This window comes from Equus przewalskii, chromosome X, assembly GCF_037783145.1.
Source record: "Equus przewalskii isolate Varuska chromosome X, EquPr2, whole genome shotgun sequence".
Lineage (NCBI taxonomy): Eukaryota > Metazoa > Chordata > Mammalia > Perissodactyla > Equidae > Equus > Equus przewalskii.
Window position 1 is genome coordinate 55,247,251 of NC_091863.1, and position 15,527 is coordinate 55,262,777.

The following is a 15,527-nucleotide window of genomic DNA, read 5'->3' on the forward strand; positions in this document are numbered from 1 at the left end:
AAAATCACAGCGGATAGCAGCAAAGGTCTGGGGGGGTGTGGATGAAGGAGAATCTATTTCACATTGCGATTATTTTGTACATGATAGAAGATAATTCACACTTCTAAAACCTCAAGACTTTCCTTTCTAAAAACCAAAAATAAACTCAAGACATCCTGCTGACACTTCCCCACCCCTCAACAAATTGATTACTTTTTCATCTAAGACTGAAACAGTTGTGGCAGCAAAAGATTTCGATAGCAATGGAAGTTTGTAAACTATATTTCAATCTCTTTTTCTTGAACCCAAAGTGCAAGATACAGGGTTCTCCTAACTTTCAGTAATGCTTCTCCTGTCAATAATCCATTTTGTTTGGCAAAGCCAGTTTTTGAAATGTCTATTTAGGTATACTGACATCTAACAACAACACAGGTACTGTAAAGAACGCACCTGCATGAATTGTGCTACTTGATTGGTCAGTCTGACAGGGTAAATTGCAGATCCAGGCAATTTGACAGGGTAAATTGCAGATCCAACCTTGAATAACAAAAAGCTCCATTTTCAGAGTCTCTGGTTGAATGTTTAATTAGATCAGTGAACTGTCCACCCACATCTGGCTGTTCATAAAAGCAAAACCTACCATTTGAGTGCTCAATTCTACTGTGAAGTGTTTTACTGCGGGAGTGAAAGCTCGAGCTTAAAAGATAACAGTCATCAGAACTATCCTGAACAAGAAAAGAACCATCTGGAACGTTTACTAGATTCCCTTCAGCCTCTCAGTATGTGACTGGTCCCCAGTACCATCCTTATTTTGCAAGTTTCTTCAGCTCCTCCGTAAGGCTTGTCATAACCATAAGACCACTACTTTCCATTGAGTCATAAACTCTTGTAACCTCAGGAACAGAGTCAGGATCAAAATCAAATGATAGCACATACTTTCAGACACGTGGACATCTGTGCTGGTGAGTCCACTGAAGTTCCTTTGCATTTGATAATTCTGCGTTGGAGGTAGCAATGGCGAACGTGGAGGGTCATCACCGTGACTCGCTCTTGGGCTTTGCAGTGGGACGCCTGTGGTGCCAATGAACAAGCCATTCACAGACTGATCCACAAAGATCTCTGGGGAAACGACTAGGTCCTGGCCTACTTGATTGTCATTTTTGGAGAAAGAGTTCCTTCCCACTTGAGAAGGAACTGCAGAAACTTCCATAGAAGAACTGTCCCGACAATAGATAGGTGATCCTTCTAAAGGACGCATCCCTTACCTACAGGCGCAGCATACCAAATGCACTCTTGAGGTGTAAGTCCAATACCTACAGGCACATGTGTGTTGGGGTGAAGATGCAAGTCTCCATTCTGAGATTCTGAGCTCTTTAGTGAATTATTTTGTTCTTGGCACAGTTTCAGGCTGAAGGTTGTGAAAATCTTTTTCAACATCATTCCGTGCTGGACTGGGAATGGAAGAATAAACCTGGGCTTTGACTCTCACCTCCTCCATTTTGATACAGCTATCCTCCGAGTTTGTAGGTCAAGAGGCCAAGGGGTAGGACCACAGAGATGATTGCCAAGGGAAGTGGATCTTATTGGTCTTTGAGCTCTCACATCTTTAAAGACTATTGGTGCTGGGGAGAGGAAAACGTATCTTCTGGCAGAGCTCCCGGAGGGTGGGCTCCCCTTGCCTTTGAGCTTTTGTTCTGCAGAAAGCCGTCTTTTTAATGTACCCATTAGGCTTCACTCTTTGATCTATTTTTTCCACCTTTTTCATCTTCACTGTTGATATCACAGCGGGCCATATATCCTTACCACAGCAGCTACCAACTAAGGAATCATGTTTTCCAAACTCACTGGCTAGTGATGGTGGTTGTACTACCATGAAATCAGTTTCTCTACTTTTATTCGGGTTCAGAGATTTCAGGAAGGTTTAGGACTAATTTTCTTCGTTATGACTGGTTACCTAATTCAGGAGGATCAATCTCTGGAATATTATTCCCAAACATCTGGAGGGCCTGCGGGGCTACATCTCTGTCTTTTTCCAGCTTCCTTGAGCCTTTGGAGCCATTTTCCAGCGGCCGCGGCGGCGGGGCGGCGGCCGGAGCGTGCGCCTCCCTCCCCCGCCCAGCGCGGGCGCGGCCGCTGCGAAACGTGTGCTGTTTTCCGCCGCTCAATTTGTGAGAATTTGTTACGCACTAACAGAAAACGAATACACCATTAGTGGTGTTATTAGGGTGGCAAAGTTTGGAATTGGGGTTGAAGGAGTGGCTGATTTATTTCAGATGATTCTGAATTTAGAATTGCTGCACATAAAAGGGAGGAAAAAAAATAACCAGAAATCAGCGTTAAAAAGAACACACAAAAGCGCCTCCTTCGATGATGCTCAAGTCAGGCCTTCTTTGTCACCGTCCTCCAGCCTGAAGTGACTGTTCCCTCCCCAGATATTTAAAGACAGTAATGTATTTCATCACCTAAATAATACTCTCCTGTTTTATGCTCCGGTGGCTTTTTGTGTCTACCTAACCGGGCTTCAGGTTCCTGGAGGGCAAAGATCTTGTCTTAGTGACTTTTGTGTCCCCCACAGCGTCTTGCACATAGAGACTCTAGTAAATGTTACTTGATTGGCCAAAAAAGGTGTGTTTGTCTGATGAGGAAGTCCTTCAAACCAAATCTTTCTGGAAGGTACCTGGAGGGGGGTTCTTGAGATTCCAACAGGGGTTTTTCTTTATTGAACCACTGTGAGCCCCACCATCCATCTTTCCACAGCAGCAAACTATGTCATAACGTCCTCTGACACTTGTCTCAGGATAAGGAAGCTCAGACCACAAGTATTGATGGGCCAAATAGCCTGCCTGACTGGGAACATGACCTGGCATCTAACAACAAAAAGAGTTTTAGTTAATTAGCTAGCATCCGCTAATCAGTAAGGCCTAAACATCTGCCAGTGGAATCTGAGAAGTCTGTTCTAAAAGTTGAAAAGCTGAGTTTATTCACTACAGATGGGGCACTTGGGGGGGGGGCTTGGGGGTGGGGAGAGGTGGATGAGTTTACCAGTTAATTCAAATTAAGAGAAGAGGTTAGTGCCCAATTTCCAGGAGAGTTTGTAGAGTGAACTTCTTTTCACTGCATGTGACTCTTCATTATGAATGTGATTGAAGACATTATCAGTATCATGAGTTTTCTCTGTGCTCATATCCCTAATTAACAGTTTGTGAACTGTCTCAAAGAAATTGAAGCTGAACTTGAGGACTTAGGTGCTTTCTTTTTTTAATGTAGTGAAATGGCTAGGTAGTAGAAATGTTTTGAAGAAATTCACTGACTCGTTTTCTTAGATCAAGGACTTTCTGAAATGAAAAGGCTCTGAGAGATCCAACTTGTTGCCTCCATTGGTTTATAATAATTTCTTGCTGATGTGGCAAGCTACCTTAAACCTTTTTTGTAATAAGAGATGAGATATAAGTTAATACCAATGTGACAAAATGTCTGAACAGTGGATTTGAAACTGCAGGAGGATCCTAAGAGCTAATTTGTTCAAGGAAGTGGAGGCGATTCAGACTCCATCTAGATATGGGGTTTAGGTAGATGGGAAGTGAATTCATTTATATCATTGCTGAACTGCCTTGAGCTAAACGAAATCACCGATTGTGACGATTTGCAAAGCTAGGTGGTGGAAATGGTGTCACAACTCAGAAGAGAGTCATGGATTCTGACGAATATGAATCATCTTTAATATCTTTATGGCTGTCTTTGGGGTGCAAACTCTCAGCGTGTTCCTGAGTTATGAAGCATTTGCCCTAATAGTGTGAGCAGAACTATCCTGAATACCAAAACGATTTTGAAATTTCGGGCTATATAGCCAAACTCTGAGATGTTTGGGTTCACTTGGCTCTGTGAAAGTATCAGTCTTTTTCATTAAAGTGCTTAAACCAATGGCTGGAGTCAGAATTAAGACGTGTTCAAATTGGAACCCGCCCCTATCGTTTTGACCCACAGTTCGGTCTTTGAAACGCAACCGTTTAAATTTACTTGCTCCAAGTTGATCTCTTAACCTTGCAACTATCCATTTTTGTACGAATAAAGTTGATTAAACTTTTTTAGATGCCTCTGGCATGTATGTCAAAATCTGCATTATTGGCTAGGTAATAGACTCTACGACTTGGACAAAAACGCATCCCTCCTGTGTATGGCTTTCTTTTTAACCTGCCTCTTCTAACTGCTAAACAACTTGGACGCTCCTGCCCCAGACAGTGCCCCAACCGCGAGTCAGGTTGACAGGGTTGCTCGCATGCGCTTTCGGCACAATCCGGTTTGTCGCAATGGGCCCTGCGCGGAAAGTTACATAAGACCCAGGGCCTTGGCGTGTCGTCGTCTTGTTGGGAGCACCGGTTGCCGCGACACTTCCGCGCTGGTACTTGATTGTAACAGAAAGTAGTTCCGGCCCGTGTTGTTTCGGCCGAGGAGCCACCGCCGCCATTTCAAGACCGTGAGAGGTAGGTGGCCAACCAGAGTTCCTCCGGGTTGAAGCCTGGAGCTGCCGCCGCCGCTTAAGCCTGCCAACGCACCGGTACGGCTGCTGCCCTCCTTGTCCTACCTCTAGAAACATTCTTGCCAGTAGTGGCGGCAACAGGACTCAATTACCCCCTTCGTGTTTTCCCTTAAGAAGCTCCAGATGGCGTCTTCTGTGGGCAACGTGGCCGACAGCACAGGTACCGGTGTCCGTTCCATCTTGGCAGACGCCGCGCTGGGGTCTCGCGCCGTCCTCCCTCCCTCCCTTCTGGCCATCCCCATTACATCGGTGGCATTGCGGAGCTTGTCGTCGTCCCCGGCCTCTGGTCGGCTTTTCCGCTGTCGTCCGCTCTCCAGATCTTTCCCCTCTCTTGCTTGCTTTTTGCTTCCCCTCTTGCTTTTGAGTCGCATGCATTCTCCAGCTGCCTGCTCTCGGGACGTTTCTCCCACATGTGCGCGCCCAGACTGTCTCGGCATGGACCGCGCGGAGTCCCTGCGCTTCCACTCCTTCGCGACCGTTTGCCCCCCTAATTCGGCTCACCGCCCCCTCTCCCGCCACTGCCCCCCTTCCCCGCTCTCCGGGGCCGCTCGGGTCCTTCGCTGTCAGTCCAGGGCAGGGTGCCATTCCGATGGAGTCATCCCCTCCCTCTGCATCAGCCAGGGCCGAGCAGGGCTCCTCGGGGGGCGGTAGGTAGCCCCGAGGAGACGGGCTCTGGGGCAGCGCCTTTCGGGTGTTCTTCGCTTGAGCGGCCCCGGTTCCGATCGGAAATTTCCAGGGGTTCCCTTGGCCATCGCCTGGTTCCACCCGCTGCCCCCAGCCTGGATTTCCCACTCCGTCCTCCCTCCCCTCCCGGGGAACCACACCCTTTCCTTCGCGAGGTTGCCAGCCCTGCGGGCCACTTCCTCTTGTCGGGGAGCAGCCACCCTGGTGCTCGGTGCTTTGGCGTTGACCACCCTGCCCGCCGAAGTCTCGCTTTGTGTTACTTCTCCCTGTGTTCCTCCGCCGCCGCCTCTGGGTCTCCCATCCCCATTCTTTAGCTCAGTAGCTCTTTATTCATAGGGTGTGTATTTTTTTAAGTTTTCATCCCTGCTTGAAGAGTTTGTAAAGCAACTGGAGTGTAGCTGCACAAGTGCAAGGCGGTTGCCCTTTTAGACAATTCAGTCGAGAGCATTTGGTACTAAAAATAAGGAAACCAAATTATAGGGGCGTCCTTCAGCTGCCTTTCCATATTGAGGCTATTGGGGGGGGCGGATTGGGCTGCGGTTCTAAGGTTTTCCACGAGGTTATTTTTTTGTTGTCGTTGTTTCTCAGTTGGGATGTGTCAAAGGTTTTGTTTATTGCTTTTGGACATTGTGCAGTGAGTAATAGGTGAATCTTCAGTCGTATCTTAGCCATGATTGTAGATTGTGGGATTAATAATTAGTCAGTGTTCCCCTCCTGCCCGCCCGGGGATTTTTAAAGATTTAAGATTCTGTACTAGCTTGCCCTTTTCTATGTGTGTTATTTTATTTGAGGAAGTTGTCATTTCAAGTGTTAAAATAGCAGATAAGCGGCTTTGAAAAGTTGATGAAATGTGTTAAAATAAGGGGCTAGGAAGTTCTAGAGACTTGTCTAAAATGTAATTTTCTAGTTTCTATTAGAGATACAACCCCTCCCAGATTTGGACGCAAGTCTCTTTGCTCTCGTGTTAGTGGTCAGCTGTGTGTTCTGTCAGGAAATTTGCTTTCCTGAACATACAGATCACTCACCAGCTCTAATGATTGGGGACCCAGGCTCAAATTTGAGCTTGTCACTGTGACCTAGGTAGGATTTAAGTAATTTGTACATGGTTTTTCATTGCAACTGTCTAGAGAAAGTGCTATGGCCAAGTTCCCAGTAATGTTTCATTTAAGTATTTAATTGAGAGTTTGTTGTTGTTTTTCCCCCTCTGACCTTTACCTATATCCTTTATGTATCTGAATTAAGTCACTTACACACAGCATAGTGCTTTCATCTATTATTCATTCCGTTGCACTTTATCAAATGGTTTTGTATTTTAGCGTTTTCCCACTCTTAAAGAAGTCATTGCAGTTGTAGGTAACTGCTTGGTTTATGTAGGGTTGTGTGCGATGTCTCAATCCTTCAGACAGTATCAGTGCTCTTTGGAAAATGCTAGTGTTAAATCATCGTGGGTGGGTTTTAGGTAATTTGGTCTCATTGTGAGTTTGGGATGATAGGGGAGCTATATAATCTTGGGTCTTTATTTAAAATGTTTGACCCCTTTAAGTATTTTGGCTCTTGACGGATGCATTCATCTTGTTTGTCAGCTATTTTAAAAATAGCACCTTGACTTTTAGTTCTTTTTTAACCCCATGCTTGTGTCTAGTGTTGCCCTTAATTTAATTTTAAAAACTGAAGTTGTGAAATCTACAAAAACAGCAATATAATTTTAAGAGTTAAAAACACATGGTATACCAGGTTAAGAGATATATTGTTGCCAGTACCCCACCCCGCACAAATCCAACCTAAACCATGGGACAGACTATTAAATTTCCCAGTAGGTTATTTGTGACCTTGCAAATCACATGTTTTATATTTTGTTTCTTTATGTTAACTAAGGTATACAGAATGATGTTTCAGTGAATCTTTAGATGCTACCTCTGGATTTATAATTTGAAAGTACAAAGTATTTTTGGTCATAAAATGTAATCTCATTGGAAGTAAATATTTCTACCTAGTCTGGGAAAGTAAGTTAATGGGTGAATTTTAAAAAATGCCAATTCTGCATCTGATGTTAACTTGGGGGTATAAATAATGCGCAGAACACTCTAGTGCTTTACATAGTTTCAAGCGTTTTCATCTTTAAGTTTAATATACCATATTTTTACATTTTTTTGTTTGCATTTCTAACTTTTTGTTTTCCCCCCTCCTTCCCTCAAATGTTTTGATGATTCTCCAGAACCAACGAAACGTATGCTTTCCTTCCAAGGGTTAGCTGAGTTGGCACATCGAGAATATCAGGCAGGAGATTTTGAGGCAGCTGAGAGACACTGCATGCAGCTTTGGCGACAAGAGCCAGACAATACTGGTGTGCTTTTATTACTTTCATCTATACACTTCCAGTGTCGAAGGCTGGACAGGTAGGAGATGTGGGGGTACCTGCTGGTGATTGCTGCCTCTGGGTGCTGAGCTTGAAAAATGATACTTGAATATTTGAGCTTGAAATGTTTCCAGTACTGGTTTCATCCGAGCCACCGACGCACATCTTCTTTCTTGCCCATTTGTGACATGCCCAGCTGCCAATTTTTCTCCTTCCTTTTGTGGTGGTGGTGGTTAGATTATCAGCATGACTAGGGACTTTTTCTAGATTTTTCCACCTATAGCTGCTGCTTTCTTAACTCTGTTCAGGTAATAAATTATTCTTAGTATACATCTGAGCATCTAGTCTCACCTTTGTAAGACATGTCAGCTTGAGGGAAGGAAGTGCGCAGAAACGATGGTGTATATGTTGTGGTAGGAAGTACATATGTGGTTCAAGTTGCAAATACTATCATTAAGTTGTTAAGATATGCTGCTTTTATCTCAGCAGTTGAATTAATTGAAAGGGAAGAATCGGTGTTCTTGTCCCTTGAATGTCATTCTGGCTTATTTAGACATTTAAAGATGTGCATATCAACAAATGGATCATGAGACTCATGCACATAGCGTTTTCGGTCTTGATCTTAATAATCATAGCTTACAATGTGACAGTTTGGTAATAAGACTCTAGTAAGGATTTTATCTCATAAGAAAAAAGAGTGTTCCAGTTTGAAATCTGAAATACTTCCACTTTTGAAAAACTTTGATTTCCAAAATTTTTCCTACTATGCACTAGTTAAAAGATAATGTATAGTTATATAATTAGCAGTAGCACAGGATCTTCAGAAACTGTTTGAGCTGCGTATGGGCCATATCTTCTTTCTGTAACATGCATACCCATGCATCAACACTTTTCGCCTTTTCCAGATCTGCTCACTTTAGCACTCTGGCAATTAAACAGAATCCCCTTCTGGCAGAAGCCTATTCGAATTTGGGGAATGTGTACAAGGAAAGAGGGCAGTTACAGGAAGCAATTGAGCATTACCGGCATGCATTGCGTCTCAAACCAGATTTCATCGATGGTTATATTAACCTGGCAGCCGCGTTGGTAGCAGCAGGTGACATGGAAGGGGCAGTCCAAGCTTACGTCTCTGCTCTTCAGTACAATCCTGTGAGTAAAATTTTAATGGTTATTTTCCCTTCACAAAAGCCCAGAAACATAGTTTGATGCTTCAGACGCTAAAATAGGTTTTTGCATGGAATAAAGTCAAGAGTTTAGAAATGTTTGTCTACTTAAGATAGTGCCTTAACCAGATCTCCATTATGTTTTAAAAAATTCGTTTTATCTAACAAGTTATATTAGAAAACATAAAAATTATCCTTATGGGAAGAAACTCGACATTTGTTGTTATAATGCTTGTAAAAGTACAGAACAGATGATTGTTAGGGCTGTTGTGATTAAATTTGGAGAAATTCTGATTGGTGTTTGCAATAGTTAATTGATTTTTAATGAATAGTGAATAAAGGACCTTAATCTGTAATATAAAATAGCTCAAACGAGATGCCAGTATATGGATCAGTGACAGGGAAACTAGACTGCAAAATTTGTTCCTCAATATCCTATTCTCTTTTCTTTCAACATAATTAGAAGTGAGAGAATTGAAGTGATAGTACCCACGCCAACGTTTTGATTAGTTCTTAAAATTTTTTTGTCTAAATTGCCAGTGTTTTCTGAGGAACAGGTGAGGCCCAGCTGGCAGACATAAAGTTCACACTGTGTTAGGGTCTCTGAAAGGTACACAAAAAAAGTAAGACTTGCCCTCAGAACTTTTGATGTAGTTAGGGAAAGAAGATAGATTAAAAACTTAAGAGGTAAGTGATAAAGAGAGAGATTGTAGGAATCCAGAAAAAATTTAAGAATACATTTCCAAGCTGTGTCGTCAACATTTAGTTTTGCAACAACCCTGGAATTGGTTAATAAGTAACTCCTATAGCTACTGTTTATTCAAAGTCTACTATGTGCCCAGATACTTTGACAGTCAAGCTTCAGACATTGGCTTTAATGCTCACAGTGATCCTTCAAAGTAGATGGGATTATTTCCAGTTTTACCAATTAAAAAAAACAGACTCCAGGCTTCTTTAACTTTCTTGGGATCACACAGCTAGTAACGGTGAAGTGGATAGTAAGAGCTGAGCCTGAATCTTGAAAGCAAACAGTGAAGAGAGAAGAAATAAGAGATAAAAGGGGAATGATATGCCCAGAGGGCATCCACCCCTCAAGGTGGCCCTCAAGCACAGTTTGAAAACCATTGATCATGTTCTGCTGTCCCTTAATCCCTGTTTTACAGGTTAGGAGATTGAAGCTTAATTTAGTAGTTTGCAGAAAGATCTGAAATCACTTTTTATTGCAACATCTATTAATCATTATTTTTTCAGTTAATTTTGAGGTTTAAAATTTTTTATTTTTTTCGTTCATCGCTTTTTGTATAGATACAATGAAAAGTTTACCAGCTACCCTTCTTGGAGAGGTAGCCAATGAAACTAATTTCTTATGTATCCTTTTAGAGATAGTCAACGCATATATATGTAAATTTGAGTGACTTTTTGTAATTTTTGTTGCGGTACTCTCTAGCTAGTTACCCACAAGAAGTTTTAGGGGACCCTCTGTTTGCTATCACTGGGGCTTGGACTCTGTTCTTGCCAAGGCTCAGGGCTCACTTGTGCACCTAAATTGTCATAGTAAGTTCTTTCCCTTCATTAATCAAGGTTGGTTCTACCCTTCACTTGTTGATTGAATATAAACTCACTTGTCTCCTCTTAACACAGCAGTGGCCCCTAATGTTTTTTTTAATTTATTTTTTTCTTTTTTGAGGAAGATTAGCCCTGAGCTAACTACTGCCAATCCTCCTCTTTTTGCTGAGGAAGACTGGCCCTGAGCTAACATCCATGCCCATCTTCCTCTACTTTATATGTGGGATGCCTACCACGGCGTGGCTTTTGCCAAGCAGTGCCATGTCCGCACCTGGGATCCGAACCAGCGAACCCCGGGCCACTGAAAAACAGAATGTGGGAACTTAACTGCTGCGCCATCAGGCCGGCCCCCCCGCCCCTAATGTTTTGTACTTTGATCCCTTGACTCGGATTGCCAGTTGCCTGCATTTGTAGCAGAGCAGTCATTGCTGCTGACAGTAGTCATGCTCCGCATAATGACATTTCTGTCAGTGATCGACCCCATATATGACAGTGGTCCCATAAGATTAGTACCATATAGCTAGGTGTGTAGTAGGGTATACCATCTAGGTTTGTGCAAGTACAGTCTGTGCTGCTCGCGCAATGATGAAATCACCTAATGATACATTTCTCATTGTATCCCTGTCGATAAGCGACGGCGTGACTGTACCAAACTGTAGGAGTATGATGAGAAGGGAAAACTGAAGTGGGAGATAGAACTATGCTTTTCAATATTTAACATGTTAAGAGGAAGCGTATCATTGTGCCCTACCAAAGAAGTAAGATAGTACTCAAATAAATCATGAAACTACCCCTTGAAGGCATTGAACAGCTGTACATTCCCATCTGGTTCTGTATTTCTCCTAGTGGAAGGTGCTGCTTTATTTCTGTGTCTTTACCGGCAACAGTGAAAAAAGGATTGTGCAAACTGCCTTGATTTCACCTAAATCTACCATGGTGATCGTATTTTAATTTATTTCAGGATATTTGGTCTTAACTAGATTCAAGCTTACCGTCAAATGTGTTTGTCAATTCTGACAGAATCTTGTCTGTTCCTAAATGCTGCTTTTTTTGGCAGTGCGTTGTTGGCCTGAATCATAGATGTATTTGACATTCTATGGAAAATAGTTAAAGAAACTCAGATTATTTTGGTTTTGCAGCACTAAAATGTTAAGGTAACATTCTTGATAACCTGTTTTCAGCAGTGTTTATCTTTTTAAGTTAAACAAAATGTCAATTTAGAAGTTATTCTGTGACTTGATTACACAGAGCTGTTTCATATTTTTATAGTCTGAATTGTCTTCTGTAATGTTGGGTGATTTAATAATTTGACTAAAATTTTAGTCCATTGTATTTGAAGGTGCTTATTGTAACTAGTAATCTTTCACATGATGGCTCACTAAGAGTTGCCCATGCCTGGCAATCCCTTTTATGAATTATGCATAAAATTGTCCTTTGTAAGATGGCTATAACCCTGAGTTGCTCTAAGGAACTCTCTTTCTGAGTCTTTTTTTTCTTTTTTTTGGCTGAGGAAGATTAGCCCTGAGCCAACATCTGTGCCAATCTTCCTCCACTTTATGTGTGGGTCACTGCCACAGCATGGCTGATGAGTGGTGTAGGTCTGCACCTGGGATCTGAACCAGTAAACCTTGGCCGCTGAAGTGGAATATGCCAAACTTAATGACTACGCCACTACACCATGGGGCTGGCCCCTTTTTTGGAGTCTTATAAGTTGTTGAACCATTGCTTCTGCTTTGATTGTGGATGCATAACACTGAGAGCTACTGGCATCCTGACCATTGCGTGTTACTGTCATGTTGTGTGTTACTGTTATGAACCTCACTTATACAGCTAAACTATAGAAAACCGTACATATATTTCTATTCCTCTCTTCTCTGCTTTTTGTTGTTTACTATGCAAATGTCACATTTAAATATTTGAGTGCTTATTGTATGTACAATGCTTTGTTAGGAATTGGGGAGATGTGTTGGGGGGGGGTGAAATGTTGTGGATTATAGTATGAGACAGGACCTGACCCATAAAGGAAGAAAGGTGTAAGCTCCTCGGATGATTATTGTTAGAGCGTATTAGTCAGAAGGTTTTTTGAGTGAGTGCTTATAACCTAAGCATTCTCTAGAAAGGTAAATAGCAAGTAGATTTCTTGGCTGAAGTGGTGAGTCAAGTAGTAACAAGAAGTGAGTGTAGTAGAGAAGAGTCAGTTGGAAGATTTGGAAAGAATAGAGAGGCTGAGGAGTTTGAATTTAATTTGAGAGGCAATTGAGAACTACTGTAGGTTTTTATCAACCTGATTTTATTTCTTGTGTATGTAGATGTTGTGGGTGGGGGTAGGGGGCCTCTAGGAGGAAAGGCAGGAAATAGATGCTATGTTAGGAGCGCTAGTTATTCAGGAAAATTCTTACTCATTTCCATCTCCTTACCTTTATTCATACTATTTTCCCTTGTCTACAGGACCCTCCTCCTTTGTCTGTTAAAGCCCTACTCATCCTTTAATACCCAGCGTAAATTTCCCCTTTGAATTCACTTGCTTCTCTAAAGTTCTTTACCACCATGTGGGCATTTAATATGTATGCGTCTTGTCTCTCCACGTAGATTGTAAGCCCCTTGAGGATGACGATTCTGTTAACTTCTTTTCTCTGCAGTTCCAGGCATATTATTGAATTGAATAAAGGTTTGCATAGAAGATAATTAACCTGGGAATGAGTAGAATGGGCTAGGTTTGAGAAATGTGTTTCTCTTAGCAAATATTGTTTTGATTTGACGAATAAAGGAGAATTGATGTCTTAGGTTTTGAACTTTTGGGAGAATAGTGATATCCTTGAATTTCTTAGAAATTAGCTGTTGATGGAGAAGTTTGGATTCCCAAGTGGGAGAATTGGATTTCATTATTATATTTAATATGGTATGTTTTAGCTTTTTCTAAAACTGCCTTCTTGATTATCTTATAGTGATCTTGAAGGTAATCTATTTTCAACTGTAGGCGTTGTGTTAACTTGATTTAGTATGCTGTAATGGATCCAGATGATACAACCAGAGATAGATAGATACACTGTTAGGACTTGGATGGCATTCATCCAAGAGTTTGTAGAAACTAGAGGGTAAAATTTTGCAGCAGTTGGCTAAATTGTATAGCCCATTAGGGTCATTGTTGGAGAATTATTGCAAGACTTTGATTATTATGGCTCAGAAAAGGCATAGGACTTGGTAAAAGTCCAAAGATGTATAACCACAACAATCAGGTGTAGAAGGAGCTTGTAAGGAGCAGATTGGATTGTTCAGTCGTCGTCTGCCAAAACAGATGGGTAACTCTTAAAGTTTAGGGGAAAAAATCATACAAAGTAGATAGCAAGATTATAAAGGTCATTACTTTTGAGAGAATAAATATGATTAAAAAGTGCTTAGACTCATTAGAGGAGGGGAAGTCTGTACTAAGGTTAATGTTACCTATGATGTATTGAGGATTAGCATTAACCTTTTGTGCTTGAAGTCGCGGGAGACAACCATTCTCTCCCAAAACACCCAGTCATTGCTCGATGGACAGACAGACAGGGTCGATCATGGAACTGACCCAGTATGGCCAACCATGAGGGTGTTCTGTGGTAGTCTGTTCTTTGCTGGATGACTTGTTTCACCTGATGGATGTTAATATACAACCACAAAAGATGTTCATCAGTAAAATTAATTTCTTGACTTTGCAAACCATAATACAGTTTCACATAGAATAATATATATGATGATACTTTGGCACAGTTGATAAAATTTCACTTTCTAGGACTTAATTTAAGGCTCCTCCACTCATGGAACAGTTTAGAATGATAAACCTACTCTCTGTTGCCATTGTTTTTACTTGTTGACTGATAGATTTGACTGACATAGGCAAACAAGGACAAGTACAAATTTAAACTCACTGGTCTGACGTGTCTTTCATACCGATGAACGGACTGGTGAGCCAGAGGACTTGCAGCACAGTCGTGCTGCTAATAAAAAGCAGAGTCAACTGCTTTTCATTATTCATCCAATCAACTCTAATAGCACTTAATACTAATGAGTAATGAGGTGCCAGGATTGAAGCTTTGGTTGGATGGTAATCCTTCTAATAGTGAAATGAAGTCAAGGTTTCTAAATATGCCTGACAGCCCAAGGATAGCTTTGCTGAGAGCTAATCATGGCTTAAATACTTTTTTCCTCCATGGAAAATTTTTGGCCCTTGATATAGGAGTGATTCATCATAACCTTGAACAAACGTTCGATGCTTTTTTAAAAAACAATGGCTGACGTTTGGGGACAGGAGAAGCCATAGTAAGGCCCATAGTCTTTTATCTGAAACTGGTGGGATGAGATGAGTTTCAAAATTCAGAATTTTTAGGATTTTAAAGATGATAATACTGTATATAAAACTCCCAGGTGGGTCTGAAGCAGCACCTTCTAGTAAAACACATTTATATTTCTAAGCTATGAGTATTCCAAGATATGAGTATTCACACTTAAGTATTCACAATAAATTCTGTAAATAGCTTTGTGCCAGTTCAGGTCAGCTTTAATCATCAAATGAGGTTTTGTAACTTTTTGGAATTTGAAATTGTGGATGAGGGATTGTAGTTTTATACTTAAATTTGTCAAGCAGTATCTTTAGTTGACAGAATAAAATGACAGGGAGCTAGATACATCAAAGTAATTTCAAGATATTTTTGGTCAAAAAAGCAGAGTATAATTAATAACAGAGTATCTCTGGGTTTCTAGGATTTGTACTGTGTTCGCAGTGACCTGGGGAACCTGCTCAAAGCCCTGGGTCGCTTGGAAGAAGCCAAGGTAGGTTTTTGATAGAACACATTTAAACATCAGTGTTATGAAAACTTGTACTTTTTGCCAAGTCTTCAACTCTTCATTGAGCTGTCTTCACAAAACAGTCCTATGAAACTGAGGAAAACTGACGGCATGAATCGCCTCAGACTAGAGCAGGGCCAGGCTTTGGCATATCTGTTCTAAATCTGGGGCTAAAGCAAGAACCTGAACATTTTGGAGCCTTTCTGCTGAGCTAGATCATCTTTATAACAATGGGCTCCGTCATGATCTTATGTGGGAATAAATAACATTCCTTCAAATCTGAGGCTTGCCTGCTGATGACAAGCAGAGCGCCTGTGATTTGGCTCAAGACTCCTGTATGATGCAGGTGCCATTGAAAATGCTGCTCTTCTAAGTCCTTTGTGGCTTGTAAGTGGAGAAGAATTTCATCCAAATGTTACCC

At 41.6% G+C, this 15,527-nt stretch overlaps 1 protein-coding gene and 1 pseudogene across 5 annotated transcripts in view; one reads left to right on the plus strand and one right to left on the minus strand.

Annotated features, from left to right (window-relative positions):
• Nucleotides 1–316: 316 nt before the first annotated feature.
• Nucleotides 317–1,900, minus strand: LOC103542614 (suppressor of cytokine signaling 6-like; annotated as a pseudogene).
• A 2,380-nt stretch (nt 1,901–4,280) lies between these two features.
• Nucleotides 4,281–15,527, plus strand: part of OGT (O-linked N-acetylglucosamine (GlcNAc) transferase) — a 32,844-nt gene continuing 21,597 nt past the window's right edge. Inside the window, exons 1-4 of one of the 5 annotated variants that reach the window (XM_070604117.1) lie at nt 4,281–4,460; nt 7,416–7,596; nt 8,462–8,705; nt 15,023–15,091. In XM_070604117.1, coding sequence (XP_070460218.1) covers nt 7,430–7,596; nt 8,462–8,705; nt 15,023–15,091 — 480 coding nt within the window. In that variant the 5' untranslated portion in view covers nt 4,281–4,460; nt 7,416–7,429. Of the gene's footprint in view, nt 4,677–7,415; nt 7,597–8,461; nt 8,706–15,022; nt 15,092–15,527 lie in introns of all 5 variants that reach the window. The other 4 variants (XM_070604115.1, XM_070604118.1, XM_070604114.1 and 1 more) reach the window with 4 other exon arrangements.